Genomic DNA, 21,474 nt, shown 5'->3' with positions numbered 1-21,474 from the left:
CCAGAAGGAGTGGAGGAGAATAAGTGATATTGTGTGTAATATATTACTCCATTTTGGTGAAGCATAGCGATTTGTTGTTATGTGTTCAGTGTTTCGAATCTACCAACACAAGAACTGGAAAATGCTATTGCCACTGGCTCAACTTCAGTGATGTAAAGGGGGATAACTCACATCCAGCTGTTGCATGTGTGTATACAAGTTAAACAATAACTTGGTGTGTGATGATGTGGTAGGGACCCACAAAGTCAAAAAGTGCCTCTGGAAAATGATCATAAATTGTGGGGAATTTTCCAGCACATGATATAGTAAACATCATAATTTTATTCTGCTGGTAAATTGCCCATGCCATAGGCCATTTTTTCATGTCATTCTTTAAGTTTGACCAGACAAATTGCAAAGATGGGCTTTGCTGAATATTTCTCACCTGGAAGTACAGTGAAACCTTGCCTTTACACTTTTCAAGGGACTTAAAAAAAAATGGTGTAAAATTCAGAAAAACGTAAAATGTGGGAAATACCGTTTTAAGCTGTAAAAGTTAAGTGTAGGATACCCCCACTCCATTTTCACGCTTTATGTATATGTACATAATAGGCATCGAAACACTTGTCAGGAGTTTTTTTTTATTTTCTAATAAAAACTGCTGATGTAATGGTAACTGATAACTGTCTGGGCAGTAGAGACATTTGACTCAGTTTCATACACCATAATCGATGATTTTGGCAAGCCTGCTGCTGTCGTTTATTATTTAAATAATGAAACACTGCACCAGTTATGTATTTTTTCATTCTTAGTTCGATGCGTTTAAAGAATTTTTCTCGTTGTCAAGTACAAGTATTTACATAAGTATTTTGCATGGCGTTTGCATCTGTGTTCTGCATCTCTTGCACAGTATTCATCTTTTTGAAGTTATCAGGTATTGAGCCTTCTCAGTTACGTAGATAAACCCAACACACATGCAGAGTATCACTTACATTCTTTGTTTGTGTAACATCACAAAAAATACATACATAAATACTGCACCTGTCAATGAGAGTAAATTCCCGAAACACGTTTTGCCCAGCATAAAAAAAATACGTATTTGGCACTGTGTTTAAACCCAAACGTATGAGCAACGCAAAGTGAGTGAAGATTTCAACTAGTTCCACAAGTGATCAAACGACGAAACACGCTAAATATGATTCAACAAAAATGTGACGATCACAACAATTATGAAATTGCACATGCGCAGTAGGGACAGATTGGAAATGGTTATGATTGATCATGATATCTTTATTTGAATGAACCTTGACCACATATAAGCGGTATTGTGAGACCGGTTTACAAAATCCTATGCTAGTTACTCCCATCAGCCACTAAGCAGAGTAGAGCTTGGCAGTGGCAGGATATACAGCACAAATTGTTCCAACTTTTACACGTTTACTGCTTCATACCCACTGAGCAGATTGCCCTGGTGTCAAGAAACTTAATCACGTAATGCCTATAAACACTGCTTGACAAACATCATTCCAGCATCATTTTATGTCAGTTTTTTCTCCACAAACATTTTTTTATAAATTGTAAATCATGGGAAAATTGTAAATATGCTGACACAAAACCAGGTGCAAATTAATGTTGTGGACATAGGAAATTTGACAGGAGTGGGGAACATAAAAGTGGAGTTATGCTGTACTAGGTCGTGATAATGCATCAGCATTGTGATCCTTGGCTCAGTTAACACATCACACCACGGTCCTAATCCATCAGGAGCAGTAAATTGCTTAAATTTCAGTGGAGTGCTGCAACTTTAGAGTTGCAGTGAGGAAGTCTTCTCATTCTTCTATTTTAATCAAAAAGTTGCTGGGATAATATTTTAACACGCAATAAATATGGAGAAATTCCTTGCTGTAAGTTCACCAATCCTTCTGGTCAAGGAAAAACTTTTTCCTAAAAGGTTTCCAACTTCCATCCTGTTTCTGTTGCTCGGCTGCTGTTGCGACGGAGTTTGAACCATTCGTAAACAGGGCCAGTCTATTCCCCACACTTCGGAAGATTAGTAGTGCATCTTGGGCTAGTTCTTTTACTGCATTTTTCGAACTGTTCTGTGCTTCTTGAATACAGTAAGTTGTGCTTTTGCCATTATTCTGACTTCCTTTCAGATAGTTTTAAGTATCATATGTTTGTATTGTTCAAAGGTAGTGCAAGTTCACAATTACAACTAGTTTATAAATAACTATGGCTATGTGGGCAGTTACTGGAAGTGAGCAGATATGTGTGTTTCACTACAAGTTTTGTTTTTAATAAATTACTTCACAAATTAGTTAAAGTTTTATTGTTTTCATCTGCTGCTGCTGCTGCTGCTGTTGTGGTCTTCAGTCCAGAGACTGCATTTATGCAGCTCTCCATGCTACTCTATGCTATGCAAGCTTCATCATCTCCGAGTAACTACTGCAACATACGTCCTTCTGAATCTGCTTAGTGTATTCATCTCTTGGTCTCCCTCTATGATTTTTATCTTCCACGCCGCCTCCCCCCCCCCAGTTCTAAATTGGTGATCCCTTGATTCCTCTTCTCCCCAGTTCTATTCATTACCTCCTCATTAGCTACATGATCTACCCATCCAATCTTCAGCATTCTTCTATAGCACCAAATTCAGGGTGTATATGACCTGGGACAACTGGGAAATCCGGAAAAAAACAGGAATTTTTTCATACGGGAGAAAACCGGGAAAAACCTGGGAGCTTTTCAGAATTACGGGAATTTTTCATTGTTTTAGCTTTCAGTTAAATGTTTGTAGTTTTGACTGGTAAGAATTGATTCTCTAGCAAAGAATGTTACTGTATCCTGCTACTGGAGAATAACACTGCAGCAATATAATATAAACGAGAAAAAAAAATAAAACTTTAGTGTCAAAGGAAATGTGCCATTTACAACAACAAAACACCGTGCACGCATAAGCGTCTGCAAACAGCAAAAATATGTCAAAGGCCTTAGGACAAAGACTATGTAATACTTAGTAACAAACCTCTGTCCATATCAAACCTACTAACTACCAGCAATACCTCCACTTTGACAGCTGCCACCCATTCTATACCAAGACGTTCCTCCCATACAGCCTAGCCACCCGTGGTCGTCGAATGTGCAGTGACGATCAGTCCTTCTCTAAATATACTGAGGGTCTCACTGAAGCCTTCACTAACCGTAATTATCGTCCCATCCTTGTACAAAAACAAATCTTCCTTGCCTTATCTTTCCAGTATCCCACCAGCTCCCAAAGTCCCACAGTCCAGCCACAGAGGAGCATTCCCCTCGTTACTCATTACCATCCGGGACTGGAGCAACTGAATTAAATTCTCCGCCAGGGTTTCAATTACCTCTCATAGTAGCAACAGCAATTGAGAGATTCATACCTCATAAATTGGTAAGAGATGGAACTGATCCCCCATGGTACACAAAACAGGTCCGAACGCTGTTGCAGAGGCAACTGAAAAAGCATGTGAAGTTCAGAACGCAAAATCCCGAAGATTGGCTAAAATTTACAGACGCGCGAAATTTGTCACAGACTTCAATGCGAGATGCCTTTGATAGGTTCCACAATGAAACATTGTCTCGAAATTTGGTAGAAAATCCGAAGAAATTCTGGTCGTATGTAAAGTACACAAGCGGCAAGATGCAGTCAATACCCTCGCTGCGCAGTGCCGATGGTACTGTTACCGACGACTGTGCTGCCAAAGCAGAGTTATTGAACGCAGTTTTCCGAAATTCCTTCACCAGGGAAGACGAATGGAATATTCCAGAATTTGAAACACGAACAGCTGTTAGCATGAGTTTCTTACAATTAGATACCTTATGGGTTGCGAAGCAACTCAAATCGCTTGATATGGGCAAGTCTTCAGGTCCAGATTGTATACCGATTAGGTTCCTTTCAGATTACGCTGATACATTAGCTCCCTACTTAGCAATCATATACAACCGCTCGCTCACCGATAGATCTGTACCTACAGATTGGAAAATTGCGCAAGTCACACCAGTGTTTAAGAAGGGTAGTAGTAGTAATCCATCGAACTACACACCTATATCATTGACGTCGGTTTGCAGTAGGGTTTTGTAGCATATACTGTATTCAAACATTATGAATCACCTCGAAGGGAATGATCTATCGATACGTAATCAGCATGGTTTCAGAAAACATCGTTCTTGTGCAACGCAGCTAGCTCTTTATTCGCACGAAGTAATGGCCGCTATCGACAGGGGATGTCAAGTTGATTCCGTATTTCTAGATTTCCGGAAAGCTTTTGACACCGTTCCTCAAAAGTTACTTCTAATCAAGCTGCGGGCCTATGGGGTATCGTCTCAGTTGTGTGACTGGATTCGTGATTTCCTGTCAGCAAGGTCGCAATTCGTAGTAATAGACGGCAAATCATCGAGTAAAACTGAACTGATATCAGGTGCTCCCCAGGGAAGCGTCCTAGGACTTCTGCTGTTCCTGATCTATATAAATGACTTGGGTGACAATCTGAGCAGTTCTCTTAGGTTGTTTGCAGATGATGCTGTAATTTACCATCTAGTAAGGTCATCCGAAGACCAGTATCAGTTGCAAAGCGATTTAGAAAAGATTGCTGTATGGTGTGGCAGGTGGCAGTTGACGCTAAATAACGAAAAGTGTGAGGTGATCCACATGAGTTCCAAAAGAAGTCAGTTGGAATTCGATTACTCGATAAATAGTAGAATTCTCAAGGCTGTCAATTGAACTAAGTACCTGAGTGTTAAAATTACGAACAACTTCAGTTGGAAAGACCACATAGATAATATTGTGGGGAAAGCGAGCCAAAGGTTGCGTTTCATTGGAAGGACTCTTAGAAGATGTAACTCTAAAGAGACAGCTTACACGGCACTCTCCTCTGTTAGAATATTGCTGCGCGGTGTGGGATCCTTACCAGTTGGGATTGACGGAGGACATCGAAAGGGTGCAAAAAAGGACAGCTCGTTTTGTATTATCACGTAATAGGGGAGAGAGTGTGGCTGATACGCGAGTTGGGATGGAAGTCATTAAAGCAAGACTTTTTCGTCGCGGCGAGATCTATTTACGAAATTGCAGTCACCAACTTTCTCTTCCAAATGCGAAAATATTTTGTTGAGCCCAACCTACATAGGTAGGATTGATCATCAAAATAAAAGAAGAGAAATCAGAGCTCAAACAGAAAGGTTTAGGCGTTTGTTTTTCCCACGCGCTGTTCGGGAGTGGAATGGTAGAGAGATAGTATGATTCTGGTTCGATGAACCCTCTGCCAAGCACTTGAATGTGAATTGCAGAGTAATCATGTAGATGTAGATGCCCTGAAATGAGAAATGTCCTACCCACTATCCTTCCCACCCCTCCTACTGTGGTATTCCGCCGTCCACCGAACCTACACAGTATTCTCATCCATCCTTACACAACTCCTGCTCCCAATCCCTTACCTCATGGCTCATACCCCTGTAATAGACCTAGATGCAAGACCTGTCCCATACATCCTCCTACCACCACCTACTCCAGTCGGGCCACTAACATCACCTATCCCATCAAAGGCAGGGCTACCTGTGTAACCAGTTATGTGATTTACAAGCTAAGTTGCAACCACTGTGCTGCATTCTATGTAGGCATGACAACCAACAAGCTGTGTGTCCGCATGAACGGCCACCGACAAACTGTGGCCAAAAAACAAGTGGACCACCCTGTTGCTGAACACGCTGCCAAACATGATACCCCTCATCTCAACGACTGCTTCACAGCCTGTGCCATATGGAGCCTTCCCACCAACACCAGCTTTTCTGAATTGCGCAGGAGGGAACTTTCCCTGCAATACATCCTACATTCCCATAACCCTCATGGCCTCAACCTTCCTTAGTCACTGTCCTCAGCCCTCCAGTCCCCTTCCTCTTCCCATTCCAGCACTACACAACAGTCATTTCAACGCCACACCCAGTGTTTTAATTTCTTTTTATTTCTCTCCTTTCCGCTACTTACCCCTTCCCCCTGCGCACCTTCTCTCCTGCCCTCCGTCTAAACTGCAACATTTCACTGTCCGCCACTCCCACCATACTATCCCTCCCCCTCCCCGCCCGAGCCTCCTATTCGGGAGGACGACGGTTCAATCCCGTCTCCGGCCATCCTGATTTAGGTTTTCCGTGATTTCCCTAAATCGTTTCAGGCAAATGCCGGGATGGTTCCTTTGAAAGGGCACGGCCGATTTCCTTCCCAATCCTTCCCTAACCCGAGCTTGCGCTCCGTCTCTAATGACCTCGTTGTCGACGGGACGTTAAACACTAACCACCACCACCACCACCGAGCCTCCTCCTTACCCCATCCAGTCACCACTCCCATCATGCACTGGTGCTGCCTCTCGCAGTGTAGTTTCAGCTCTCTGAGACTGCATACGTGTGTGCAAGTTGCATTTGTGTGTGTGTGTGTGTGTGTGTGTGTGTGTGTGTGTGTGCCTACTGCTGACAAAAGCCTTAATGGCCGAAAGCTATGATTGTGTGGATCTTTCTATTGTACCTATCGTGACTCAGCATCTCCGCTATATGGTGAGTAGCAACTTTCCTTCTCTGGTACTGTTAGTAACAATAAATTGTTTTCTATGAGTGTGACATCACTGTTTACATTAGGTTCGTTTGACTGGCTCATGCGCATGCGCAGTTCACTCACGTATGGAGCAGTACCTTCTCGCACTTCCCGCTTCTTGAAGTGTGGCTGTTAGTTGTATGAGCAGTAAGCTGCAAGCAGCCAGATGCTAACGAGAAAAATTTTTCTCTCGCGCCCTAGCTGCCAGATTCGCGCATGCGCAGAGTCCTCTGAGTTGTCGTGTGGAGGGGGTTAGTCGCCACCTGACCTCTGTTTGAGTTAAGTGATTTTGCTGTTTCCTCTTCGTTTACAGGTCCCACATCAATTGAAAACAAAACGGATTTCTGCGGCCGGGAGTTATCAAGTGCATTGTAATACATTCATGTAATTACGGACGGCAAAAAAAATATTATTAGTTTCAGTTTTCCGATTTTTTATTATTTCCAAATTACTAGCAGTCAAGAATTAATTGCCTTGCTGAACAATGAAGCTATTTTTGTCAGTTTGCTAAAGAAATTTGGCTTTATTAATCTTTCTGCTGAGGCAATCAATTTATTTGGAAACGGAAGTGTTTCATTCCACAATATTGGTTAGTTTCAAGTGCACGTTTTCGTCTTCTGCCATGTATGGCATTATGCCATAATAAACAACCAAATATGAGATATTACAGTACTGGTACACCAAGAAAATTTACATCCCAAAAACCACACAGAAAAGCTTAATATCTGACAAAATCCCGTTGCTTTTGGAGTATCCTCTGATGTCCTGTTTCTTTTATGGCGTGATGTAAGCTCTCTTTGTGCCTTATACATACAAACATGCGGGCTTTTTACACAACTGCGGCTGCACATGCACAATAATATTTGTTTTCTGGCACTCTCTGGCAACTGCTAAATCGAATCTATTTCTAACAGTCTTGGGATAGTTTTGTGAACGGTGGTTTGAAAAGCATTACCAAGTAAAAACATAGCACAAAATTGGCTGACTCTCCTGAACCATTGCCCAGGAGTAGAACATTCAAAGGTGCACAGAGTGGTGACCTTGGATGCCTATACACTGGTGCAATTGTTGAATGAAAGAATTAATTACTGCTTCCAGTGTTGCCTGCTGCAGAAAATTACAAGCAAGCATGATACGTCCCTGCATGTCCTCTGAAGTTGGAATATCACGGTGCCCAACGTCTTTAATGCATCCCCAAAGAAAAAAGTCCAGAAGATTTCAATCAGGAGACCTAGCAGGCCAAGTAACTGTTCCTCCTCGACCAATCCATATGGCAGGATACCTTCAGTTCAGTACACGATATGTGCGCAAGGCTTTATGTGCTGGACATCCATTGTGTTGATACCACTTAAACATTCTGTTTCTTAGCAGCACTTCATCTAGAAGAGGAGGTTTGTCTGAGGAAGTTGGCATAAGCTGCCCGTTAGACTACCATTGATGAAATAAGAGAAAATAGTTGTAGTACCAAGCATCCCACACCAGACGTTAACTCTCCATTGACGTTGATGTTCCACCTGTCTAAGCCATCGTGGGTTGTCGCTGGACCAATAATGCATGTTCCTTGTTTTTACCTGTCCTTTGTTTGAGAAAGAACATTCATTGGTAAATAGAACATTGGAGAAGTAGTTCGGGTTGTGGGAATTTGCTGCTGTGCCCACTCACATAACTGTACAGGATTCTGGAAATCATTTCCATGCAATTCTGGATGTAGGTGTACATGGTAAGGCTGGAACTGGTGAGTGTTAGAATACGATGTACACTAGTTTTAGGAATGCCAATCTTGTGTTTAAGCTGTCGTGCTGACATGGGGATTCATAGCAACGGAAGCGAGAATAGTAACTTTGGCAGCTTCGTCTGGGCGAGTGCTATGACGATTGCGTTGTCGTGGTTTGAAACTTCCCGTTTCCTGAAGCGTCGCAACAAGACAAGAAAACATCTATCGGGAAGGTGGCTTCTTGTCAGGATATTGCTCTCTGTACAGTTCCACTGCGTACGTAGCATTTCACCTACCTTCAACAACAACAATAAAAGAAACGTTATGTCAATGCAGTTTGTAGGAAGGACAGCCTTTACTGTATGCCTACTATATACCACAGTATTTAAAAGGCCTAAACTACCCGTACATAAGAAAACAGTATTCAGTTACTGTTCTGCTAACTTACATTCCCCATAGATGAGTAGCATTTCTACCTTCTCTTTGTTGGCATACATTCTACTCACACAACTTTTTAACTGACGATGGTTAACGGAATGATGGGTGTGCATTCTACTTATGTTTACATTTGTCCTCTGTCAATGTCAGCACGTGGATGTGTTCCATTATCCAGAGTACCTGCACTAAGCGCTGGGAGCGTCAACGTCAATGTTATGTTATGTAACTAATAACATTGTGTTTCAGTGAATGGTACACTGTGATACATATTTGAATAGGTCTTTAGGAATGGAAAAGAATTAACAAATAAAAAATACAGGATGTCATTTATAAAAGTCATACCACTGTTCGTATCTTTGTAAAAAAACAAAGCTACGATGAAGGCAAACATGCTGATTCATGTCCTCCAGATGGCTAAAGAACATTTGTTTGAAACATTTTGTAATTTGCATCTGTACAAACAGTTATTTAGGGGGGTCAAGATAAATGGGACACCCTGTATGTACATATATAATCTGCGTTTTGGAAAGATTTCTGCATATTTTCATGCTGTGTTTGGTGGAATTTGAATATATATTTTCGTAATACAAAATATGCAGGGTAATACATAATATCCAGGGTCGCCAAAGCGCAAGAAACTGCACACAAGCGTGATGTGCGGGTTGAGGCTTAGCTTTACCTGGTACTACTCAGAAGTATTCAAAAAGCGTAACACTTCATTTAGCATTACTGTGCAGTATCTTTTATTTGGCGCAACTTTCTTCAATTTCGCAGTATCATGGTGTCAGCACTGTTTACCCTTCACTATTTGTCCATGGTATAAAAGTAGTTCACAAGTCCAGTGGCTGTCTGCATAAAAAGAGGCAGTCTTGTGACCTATCCTCGCAAGCCTTTAAATATGGATGGGAACGTCAGAAGAAGAAAAAATAAGAATTCTTAGTATCTATTATGTGATATAAAGTAGCATAAATTTGTTACGGAATGACATTAAAACACCACGCAGAAAGTATATAAAGATTTAGTTTTGTACCCTTATGGTCATCTGAACATTTGTTACTGCAATAGCGGAAATTCTGCTTGTGACAATTAAAAGAAGTGTAGTACTCTAGTTAGAGGCCCAAAAGTCTCTATATGGCCACAGAGGCCACACCAATGCAACATAGCTAAGATGTGGTGTCGTCGTGTACTGCTGTATGCCTCTTGGAAGTTAAGGAACAACTTCCAGGTGTCAATGAAGAGTGGAAATCTCCTAAAAAGCTGACTCCAGTCATGAACGCTGGTCAACTGTGGATCTCCACCATTGAAATCTGTGCAGTTTGTATCTGCAAACAGGAAACTGACTTTCACCATTTCAAAGCCTGTGATTGGCAATACTTTTTATGAGTTTACGTAAGGACACTATCAAACTGATCTGCCTATATTGTGGGAATTTGTGCCAGGTTTCAACAATGATACAATGATATTTCCTGTCAACTGGTTACGGACAACTCTGTATTGCTAAATCTTATTAATCATCATCAAGATACTTTGTCTGCTATAGTCACTAAGATAGTGAAGTATTTCTCTGTGCATGGCATCTGGCCTTTGGGAGGTATCTTTCAACTGTGCCAGTGCATTCTGGATTCCAGTCTGCAAAAGGGGCATCTGTAGTGTGTTAAAAATTACGTTCTGTAATATAGGACACATTTGTATCATCTTTTGCAACTGCAATAAAAGTCTAATTTAGACTACACACATTTCACTTTCTTTTAAACATGCCAGAGAAATGCCAGATGTAAGAAAGAAATATCGCTGATATTTCCTGTCATATACCAACTTTTTTCACTAAGGCGGCACCACCAGACTTGTAAAAATTCATTGCAGGAGCCCCATCAGTTAGGGTTGATGAAAGGTTTTATCAACAGAGTCATGCTTGTCCAATATGTTTTTTGAGCAAGAAAAACGTCATCGGCTGTAGTTGTAGTACATTGATATCAACCAAGGCGTTTGCCACTCCGTTGACCTCAATGTAAACAAATCTCATAAATGTGACAAGTTGTTGTGCAATCTCTTAAATCACCACTCTTGACCAAATCCAAAGATAAAAAACTCTTGATTCTGGTTTTTCTACTGTACTTCCACATTGTTTGCCGTTTATTCAATATCTCGACAAACTGTTCTCACTAAAAGAGGAAGTATTTTGAAAAGAGCAATTTCCTTTTGGCACAAAATTCAGATCATACACAGGTGGTTTAACACATTTCATAATATATTGGTATTGAACAGTTCAGAAATTTTCAACATATGACTTACATAAAAAGACAGGATATGTTGTTTAAAGCTAGATCATCAAACCAGTCAGAGAAGTACAAAGAATTTCAGTGACACACTTGACTGAAACGGCCAAGCACAGCAGCTGTTGCCAGTAATTACCTGAGGTCTTGTTATGAAATGCGATACTGGAGAACCAATACTGAGGTGCAGTTTCCAAGGTACTTGGGTTTAAAAGTTCATCAAAATAAGAATATTGGGAAAACTCATGTGGATGTATGGAAATTTTAGTTTAAATAAGATTTGGGATCTGGTACTTGATTTATTAAGATCTCACCCAACATCTCAATCTGTCATCTCACCCAACATCTCATCTGTCATCTCACCCAACATCTCATCTGTCAAGACAGGTAAACACAGAGGGAAGCATATTTCACTAAAATTGCTGTGGATGTTGCTTGGATGGCTTTGCAGGTGGAAGGAGTCAAACAACACAATAATATCACACATTATGTTTGGGGTGCAGGCAACTAACACACACGAGATACCACTTGCAGTGCTTGAAGGACACCAGTTGGTCAGTCACACAAACGGTATTGTCAACTCAACGAGAAACTTAAAAACAAGTCAGCAATACAATAATAACCTCCTTTCATGTGCTGGTCTGCGGATCAGTGCTTGTTCTGCATTGGGAGTTATTGTCATTTCTCATAACTGTCTTCTGTCCACAATTTGCCATACACAGATTAAGAATATCTAATTGGGAGAATAAAACTGTCTTCTAAATGTGTCTCAGTCCCCCTCTGATAATTCCCAGACAGTATAGTGTGTTCTTAACCAGTTGCACATCAAGTAGTACACAAAATATGTTTATCTCAATATAAATGTATTGGAAACAATTATAGATAATAATGTTCAGAAATTTTCTCATTACGCAATCCCTCTGTATTATTCTTTGTTTTCCATCTATCTCCTGTGTGTTTCTTGTAGTTCAGCCACCTTGCTGTCTCATTTGCAATCACATGCTTCATGTGTGTTTTTACCACTTTGACAACTAACCAATTTTAATGTCAAGAAGTTACGAAAGACCTTTGTTCAAACATGTTGACTATTGTATCCAACACTATAAAGTTGAATAACTTCCCCAGCTAGTAGTCCACAAGTATTTGTTATTACAGAAAACACGAGTAAATATTGAGCCCCTCAGAATGGTCACAGCAGTAGGCAAAGACTATTGTTTGGTGTGTCTGAAGTATTGTAATTAATGCTGGAATAGTGATGCCTTAGTCAAGATTTTGCTATCAGAGAATGGAAGATGTAGTCTTAAAAACAACTGTACAGAAAATAAAACCTTATTAAATTTGTAAACAATATATATATATATATATATATATATATATATATATATATATATATATATATATATATTAGAGGGAAACATTCCACGTAGGAAAAATATATCTAAAAACAAAGATGATGTGACTTACCAAATGAAAGTGCTGGCAGGTCGACAGACACACAAACGAACACAAACATACACACAAAATTCAAGCTTTCGCAACAAACTGTTGCCTCATCAGGAAAGAGGAAAGGAGAGGGAAAGACGAAAGGATGTGGGTTTTAAGGGAGAGGGTAAGGAGTCATTCCAATCCCGGGAGCGGAAAGACTTACCTTAGGGGGAAAAAAGGACAGGTATACACTCGCACACACACACATATCCATCCACACATATGGATATGTGTGTGTGTGCGAGTGTATACCTGTCCTTTTTTCCCCCTAAGGTAAGTCTTTCCGCTCCCGGGATTGGAATGACTCCTTACCCTCTCCCTTAAAACCCACATCCTTTCGTCTTTCCCTCTCCTTCCCTCTTTCCTGATGAGGCAACAGTTTGTTGTGAAAGCTTGAATTTTGTGTGTATGTTTGTGTTCGTTTGTGTGTCTGTCGACCTGCCAGCACTTTCATTTGGTAAGTCACATCATCTTTGTTTTTTATATATATATATATATATATATATATATATCTGTGTGTGTGTGTGTGTGTGTGTGTGTGTTATTTACTTATTACTGAAATTTCCTTTTCAGATGCTTACCTCCAGCGCTGTCAACGCTTCAAACTCTGTTGGATCTGCCTCAACAAATTCCAGTGTGATCCTAAACAGTCCGACTAACACCGGTCCTGTACTCTCTGTACCAGTTGGTAAGAATATTTCTTGTGTGCAAACCCCTAATAAATTGTGAAATATTTCTGGCAGCCTATAAATTTTACAGTCCTGAATAAGTGGTAACTAAAATACTGATCACGAGCCACTCAAAAGTAACTCATGTAAAAGGATTAGGTCACTGCTCCACAGCTCTCTCCCTCTCCCTCTCCCTTTTTCTTTTTCTTTCTTTTTATTTTATTTTAAAGAATGAATGAAAGAAAGAAAGAAGCAACAATAAATGAATATATAATGAGAGATAGCGAACAGTCTGCACCAGACATTGAACAAGTATTGTTGATTGTTGTTATTAATTTTGATCACTAGGTCACCTCCCCGGATAATGAAACTCTCCAAGCATACGTATGGTGAAGTAAAATAGCAAATTATTCTGTACCTTTACTTTCATTAGATGGGGGATCAGACATACTGACTCTACAGAAAAATAATGTGACTCCTTGTTTCATTTAGGAACTCTTCTTCTTTTTAATATTTATGTATTTTTTATTGTGTGACTTTTTCAGTCTTCATTTCTCTATTCTTCCACTGCTCAAAACATTTAGGCATGTTACTTTTTGTACATCTACACGGAAGTACTTTTGGAATGGAGGAACATGCCTCTGCTTGTAATAATTTCAACCATTGTACATAAGCTATGGGAAATTGGTCTACAGTACAGTATGTCACAAGGGCTTTGAAAACATTGGTTAAACAGGCAGTGTAGATAAAAGATCTCTCCCTAACAACTTTCATTCATTTCTGGAATCAAGAGAAGTCGTCAGTCGTATTCACTGGGCTGATGGCTGCATATTATAGTGTCTGGGGGCAAGGTGTCATACTGAAATTTCTACAACAGATGGAGCTAAATGATGGCCTGCCACAGGGATATTTCCTGGCCCCCCCTCCTGTTCAATTTGGATATGCTGTTGACTGGGCACTCGCAGTGAGGCATAGAGGTCTTGACGTTATTGAGTCCATATTGGGCAGTGATTTATTAACTATTGGTGAATGTCTCCACAAATGAAGGTTGCAGCAAAGTGCCAGTAAGTAGTAGTCTCAATGTTCGACTTAAACAAGGTGTTGGCCAACAGAGCTCACGGTCCACTTTGAAGGAAGATTACTCAGATGTAGCAGAAACCCAAAGTATATAGGGCTAGACTTGATAGAACGCTCAGTTAAAATGACTATATATTAACCCTAGGATGCCCAAGCCTTTTTTTTCTAACTTGGATGCCTAAGGGGAGGGGGGGGGGGGGGTTTCGGCAAACCCACAGGTATTAAATAAGTTTACTGATGAAAGATTACAACTTTCAAAATGGTTTATGTATTTTAACTAAGGCATCGGTTTATAAATGTTGTTAATTGTTATAAATATTGGATTGAGTGAATAAAAAATTGACATATTACAATACAAAACACAGATGTGGTCATATACAATAGACTACTCTGAGTCCTCAACTTCAAGGCAAGAGACACACTTCACAATTTTTTCTGAATGTGTGTTACACACATGTTTATGACACTGTCCATAATACTGTTTTGGTTTAGTTACATTGTTGTACTTCTGCTTCTTTGTTTTAGCTTTTCTTACACAAATATGGCACCGACCTTTTCCTGCAGGAGGCTGACGTGCTTCTGTTGTCACTTCTTTGATTTTATTTTGTAGAATAGTCTCCATTGATTGAACAATTTGGTTGGATAACCCTCTTGCGCTGGCACTTCTTTCTTCTACCTGCAATTTCACTAGGTCCATCCCAGCTTGCAGAAGATAAAGTTTCCGTTTGTTGTGTTTCTTTTCATTCCATCTTGGATGTTGCTGGATGAATATGGTGGTTGCATTGATAGCACAAATGTCGATGAGAGAGTAAAATACAGATAGAGGCCATCTCTTTGTTCCCCTCTCGCAGGTGTACATACGCGCCATTTGATCAATGGTCCATCTTTAGTGGAATTATAATATGCATTTATCTTGGTTTTATTCTTCTCTCCTCCAACAGTGCCTTTATCTTGTTGCATTGTTGACATCAGTAAGTTTTTACTTGGTTTCGTTTTTGCTATGTAGGACACCAAAGTTACTGGAGGCCTACCTGTTGATGGGTCTGTGAACAAGAACATTGATGAATATAGCTCTCAATTTGACGTGTTCTTCATGATGTCTGGAATATGCTTCATGTTTGACTGGAGATTTCCTACTGTAGTAACTTTGTAGTCTTGATATAACTCTTCCGCCAAATCCACCGATGTGTAGTATCGGTCTGTAGTAATATTTCGACCAGTATTTTTCACAGGTGCTACCAGACGTTTGACAACAGCTGCTGAACCCCGTTCTTCTTTCGACAAATTCTGAACATTACCTGCATAGGGTTCCATATTCAAGATGTATCTGTAAACTGCATCGGACATCATGCGTATAAGGATGCAATACTTGCTCGGTTTATCCTTCATAAATACTTTGAAGGGGCAGCGTCCTCTAAACAAGCTGAGCATCTCATCAATGGTGAGGTGGACCCATGGTTTATACAGTAGTGGAAACCTATCATTCACTTTGTTGAAAACATCACGGATTGCTGTGAACTTGTCTTCTTCCCTTCTTAGCTGGCGGGTACTTTCGTCATCAAACCTTATGATTGCAATAAGTTCCTTGAAATGTTCTCTTGCCATAATACCCTTGTAAACTGGCCGACCCATTATGTCTGACCAAAGATCGTGTACACTGACAGAATTGTCCTTATTTGCCCCCATAAGTATCAGGATTCCTATAAAGGCATACAATTCTTTCTCATTAGTCAAAGTAACATTTCGCCTAACTGCCTCTTCATTTGAATGTTTTACTATAACATCCATGATGTCAGGCGTAAGAAGTAACTTCAAGGCTTCTCCAGGTGAATGGCAAACACCAGCTGGAGTTACTCCTGCCTGCTCTCTTACTATATTAGCAACAGACCTCCGAGGAATTCTAGGCTGTGTAGTTACGTATCTTCTTCCAGACTTGGCCACAATAACATCCTGATGGTCATTGTCTGAAGCTGCGCTATCTTTATCTTCTCTAACATCCACATCACTTTCCCGATCTGAATCGTACTCCATAACACCATCCACATATTCACTTTCACTCCCCCCGAGTCAGAATCTTCATCTAAAATTTCATTCAGAACTCTTTCTAAAGACAAGTCACGTATTCTTTTAGTCATTTCTAAGTCTGGGTGTGAACAGTAGGGAACTGCACTAACTCACTGCAAGTTTACAAGATAAATAACAGCTGAGTGACATCAACAATCACTTCCTTTGAAAGTAAACTGATTGTTGTGAATATCAAGAATACCAACCAACAAGAAACTAACTTGCATTATTGTGAGATGAGAAATACGAAATCCTATTAAAGGAAATTTTCTATAGCATGGAAGTCCAGGGGGGGGGGGGGGGGGGGGTTGTTGGACCCATAATAAGTTTATTTATTTTTTTCTTTCAAAGCAGGAATTTCCTATAAAATATATTAACACTAATGTTTCATAAAATGGCCAACAAACAATAACTCAAAGGGAATATGTAGTATGAAAGTGACTTGGGCAAAAGCAGGGAACATAAGAAAATTGTAGGTTCAACAAACCCCCCCCCCCCCTCCAGGCGTCCTAGGGTTAAGAACAGTTGACAAAATCAATGCTAAAAATAACAAACTCCAGACACACTGTGGCCCATTGTGAGGATTCCCTGCATCAACTTTCCATACTTCAGCTCTGGGTATGGTCTTCCCAGCTGCAAAATATTGCTCACCAGCTTGGATTAATAGTACTCAAACAACATTTGTTGATACATAACTCGACCATACTTGTGATATAATCAGACCTACACCTACTTTCTGGCTGTCCACCTCCTCCTCTGCTGCGGGAAAGTGTTCTTGTACGAGAATACAAAAAACTACAGAAAAATTCTCACACTGCTGTTTACACAAACATTCCAAGTGTCAGCAAAGCAAGGCTTCGCCGTCATTAACCACCTCTGGAAGTGGCAAGAATAGTAGTTAGCAGAGGTTTAATACTGAATAGTGTTGGAGACATACATGGCAGATCAGTGTCACGACATAACAACTTAAGATGCCGCACATATTGACCAAGTCATCTGGCTTAGAATTGCCACGCAAGATCTAGTCAGTTCTTAACCGAGCGAGAACCAACACTGGAAGATGTGCAGACATTTTGCAAAAGTGGTATTAAAAAAAAAATTCGAGTTGTGATGTGGTGCTGAAAAGCTGGCTGTTCACCACATATTGTGTTCACCACATATTGTGTTCACCATGTTCTGGGAGAACTTTCACTGATGACCCAACAGAGTTCCTGTATATTGTAATATTATTTTTGTGATGTAGCCATAGGACAAATTAATAAAAAATAGACTCATCCATTATGCCACCACAGATCGTATCTTAGTAATGCAAGGATCACATTTCTCTTCTTATTAGGTACTATAAGCAACAGAAGTGTATTTTTGAGTATTCTGTTGATGTCACCACATAGAAAAAAATGGAGACATATCTACTTATTATATTCTACTTGTACAAGATAATTTCAAGGTTTTGGCCAGGGGTATTGCAAGTCATTCCTATCACTTACGGAGCATAAGAAGGATGATGGCTTAAATGTCTCTGTACTCACTTCATTAATCTAATCATGTTGTCACAGTACCTGCTGGCACTTAGTATGCTGAAGTACGGAGCATCCATTAAATTGAAATAACAAAAAGTATCAATAGAAGAATACAACAAATGGTATGTTTTTGTGAAAGTTGTAATAATTTTATGCAGAAGTTTCTATAATTAAAAGCTGCTAACAAGTGACACTATGTGCTGTATGGCTCGTACCAGTATCATAAATAAATTGGCCTTCTGCAGTCTTTGCAATCACATAAGTCTTTTCAAAATTTCTGTTGCTTTCACTAGAGATGGGACACAAATGAATAATGAACTGCCATCACATTTTGTATACATAAACAATCTGACAGGTAGGATGAGAAGAAATCTGCGTATGTTTGCTGATGACGGTGTAGTGTATAGGAAGGCGTCATCTTTAAGTGACTGTAATAGATATAAGATAACTTGGGTATAATTTCTTTCTTTTTGGGATAAGGCACTTGGAACAGTTTCACTTGATTCTCTGTCCCTACTACTCTTTGAAATAACTTGTGTCTTCTAGTCTATAGCTGGTAAGTTAAAATCTCCGTTTAAAACTATAACATGACCAGGAAACTGCATGTAGAATATTCTTAAAGTTTGCCCTCAACTGTTCCACCACAACTGTAGCTGAGGTAGGGGGTCTATAAAAGCATCCAATGACCACATTTGATCCGCCCTTAACACTATCTTCATCAAAATTATTTTGCATTCCGAGTCTGTATTACTCTGACTAGTATTATCATATATTTTATTGCTGTAAACACTCCACCACCAGTTTCAACCTATCTATGCAATAAACATTCCTATCTGAATTTAGAATTTTATTGCTATGAACCTCTGGTTTCAGCCAGGTTTTTGTCTCGAGTACTATGTGGGCATTTTTACCATTTATAAGAGAGATTAGTTCCGGGATCTTTCCATAGATGCTCCTGCGGTTAACTAATACTGTTTTAACATTTCTTCCTCCGATCTACTATGACAAATGCTACTCTGTGTGGCCTCAGAAGGCATCTTATTGGGCTTGTGGAGGGATTTGTCTATCCTAAAAACACTTAATGGACAATACACATGCTGCGCTACCCTAGTACCTAGTACCTAACGGAAGTTCATGCCTGACCTATTAAGCAGTACCCTAAAGGTCTCTAACTGATAGTGGTGGTCAAGAAATTTGCATCCTATACTGTCGCAGAATCTTCTGACCTCTGGTTTAGATCTTCCACTGTCCAAACCATAAGACCGCGATTGGTTCTGGGAACGATGGTGCGAAACAATAGCTCTACTTCTATCCTGCAGCCAAGTTTAGCTGTCTTCACTAAAACAGCCAGTCACCTTTAGGAACTGAGGATGGCCTCTGAACACAGGCAGCAGACATGATTCTTGCCTACACGAGTCACAGTTTGCAGCTGTGTGCACCCAGTGTGCATCTTGTTGTGTGAGACACGCCCCCTACATCTCCCTGGCAGGCAGACAGAGTGGACATTTGCTTTGTTTCCACCGTGCCCACTATTTTCATGAGAGGCTTCGTCGTCTGCCTAACATTGGAGCTCACAGTGAGAAGCCATCCCACCCTCTGCGCTCACTCAAAACCCCCTGGAAGATGGGCCCCAGTCGCAACAGTCAAGATGTCATGTGCTGGCTCAGATGTACTTTCAGCAGCAGGTGTTACCTTAAAATCTAATTTTAATATGTAAAGGGAACAGCTGTGTGACCAGTACCCACTTTCGCCTTCTGCACAGTGATTTGTAAACCTGCTGCTGTTTGCCAATCACCATCAGACAACTGTAGACTGGCTAGGATGTGCGAATTGGGAGATGCAGTGGCATGCCCCAGAGTGAAAAATGCGAGCTGCTGCATTAATACTAGGTCACACAACACAAGTGGGCAGCACACAGCCAGACAGCAGAGTACTGAATCATTGTTCTACATGTTCAAGCTACTCAGCTGTGGCACTGCATGTGGTGAAGGTCTACACTACCAAAACTATGATACACACTAAAATGTAAACAAGAGAACAAAAACAAGGTCTGGTCTCTTTTAGACAGCACTGAAGGTGATGTCAATAAACAATCATAAAATGAAAAGTAGAAACTGCTGTGTAAACACTAACTCATCGAACACAGGTGCATGGCACACAGATGGACACCAAACTGAGGGGGAAAGGTGAAAAATTAAACTCAATTTAGTGCTTGTGCATGTTTGTAACAGTCTAGTGGGTGATACATTTATGCCTCAGACTCAAAGATCCTAGTTTTATGAGTAAATCTGGAAGGATGCTGTCAACAACAATAATGCAAATTGTAATTCTACTTAAATTATTCCAACTCAACAGACAGCTGTTACAGGCCATATTGAACTGCCATTTGACCTATTTTATTCTAGCTGTCTATAGCCTTTTTTATATTTTTCCAAATATCATGAACTAATATTTCTGTTATAATTACAAAACCCCTCTATTATATATTCAAACAACTACTTATTTGTAGAATTTTTTCATGTAATTTATCTTTAACTACTATGAGCGTTCTCCCTTCAATGCTTGTTTTTTTTTTTTTTTTTTTTTTACAACCTTCCTGAATGTCAGAATGGTAATATCATCACCTACACAGCTATTATTGTGTGATTATCATTACAATTAAGTGATTATCATTTGTTTGCTCTAATTTTTTTTCTTTCCTTCAATTAAATGTGTAATCTTTTGTAGGTAAAGGCCTGTCAATATTTTAAAAAAGTGTTTACCCAAGAAGTAAAAACTCTTATAAACTATTCATGAGAACCTTTCTTTTGCAGCTCAGATTATGACATCAGGTGTAAAAAACTTGAGCCAGCAGAATCTTCGTACAGCCACCTCCAGTGGTTCTGTGGCCCTCACTCAGGTAATTTTTCGTCATTGCCAAAATAGTGTTAGTACCATTGGAAATTATTTTATCATACATTTTAATCGATGCCAACAGTTTTTAGGTCTATTTAAAGACATCTCACTTCTTGTAGGTGTCAGTCAAGTGGCAAATTGTTTTCTAAACAAGCTAGAAACATGCCCAGTACTAGTCATAATGGCAGTTTTTTTTTTATTTTTGTAGGCAAGAAATGCTTAGATCTTCTCAAATTATCAGAATTACCATACACATTGTAACACAATGAATTTACCTACACCAAGACCTTTTTTTTTTTTCTTTTTTTTTTTTTCCTCCCACAACTCGGCATATCCTTATGTCCTTTATCATTGCCTTAATCTGTACATTTCAACCATCATTTATTACTGCATAGAAATTCTGCAAGATCCATTGCAAAGTTTTGTAAGAAGCAGAACACATGAAAAAGTGACCAAGCCTCTTGCTAGACATTAATTTATGGTCTCTTGGTCACATTTCCATAATATCATTTTTCTTGAACCCTGCAACTAGACCTCTCCACTTTTGCACTGTGCAATATGGTACATTACATAGCATATTGCTTCCCTGGGAATTACTGCAGGATGAAACGGTTTCTCCATGAATGACACAGCTCATTTCCACTCCCATCCTGTTCACTTGCACTAGTGCCCCATCACTAGTGAAGTCAATGTCAGTAAGACACTAAGCTCTCACCAACTTTACTTTATCTCTTTAGCATAACTAGTTTTGCTAGTGTGT

The 21,474-nt window shown here is 39.9% G+C and overlaps 1 protein-coding gene across 2 annotated transcripts in view; it reads left to right on the top strand.

Moving 5' to 3' along the window:
* The window catches only part of LOC126198837 (putative mediator of RNA polymerase II transcription subunit 26), a 308,309-nt gene that overhangs the window by 170,466 nt on the left and 116,369 nt on the right, over positions 1-21,474 (top strand). For both annotated transcript variants that reach the window (XM_049935414.1, XM_049935415.1), the window contains exons 15-16: positions 13,064-13,178; positions 20,633-20,718. In XM_049935414.1, coding sequence (XP_049791371.1) covers positions 13,064-13,178; positions 20,633-20,718 — 201 coding nt within the window. The remainder of the gene's footprint in view (positions 1-13,063; positions 13,179-20,632; positions 20,719-21,474) is intronic.

The sequence above is a fragment of the Schistocerca nitens genome, chromosome 8 (genome assembly GCF_023898315.1).
Source record: "Schistocerca nitens isolate TAMUIC-IGC-003100 chromosome 8, iqSchNite1.1, whole genome shotgun sequence".
In the NCBI taxonomy this organism is placed as follows: domain Eukaryota; kingdom Metazoa; phylum Arthropoda; class Insecta; order Orthoptera; family Acrididae; genus Schistocerca; species Schistocerca nitens.
Note: the sequence above shows the minus strand (reverse complement) of the source record. Positions and strands in the feature narration are given on the sequence as shown.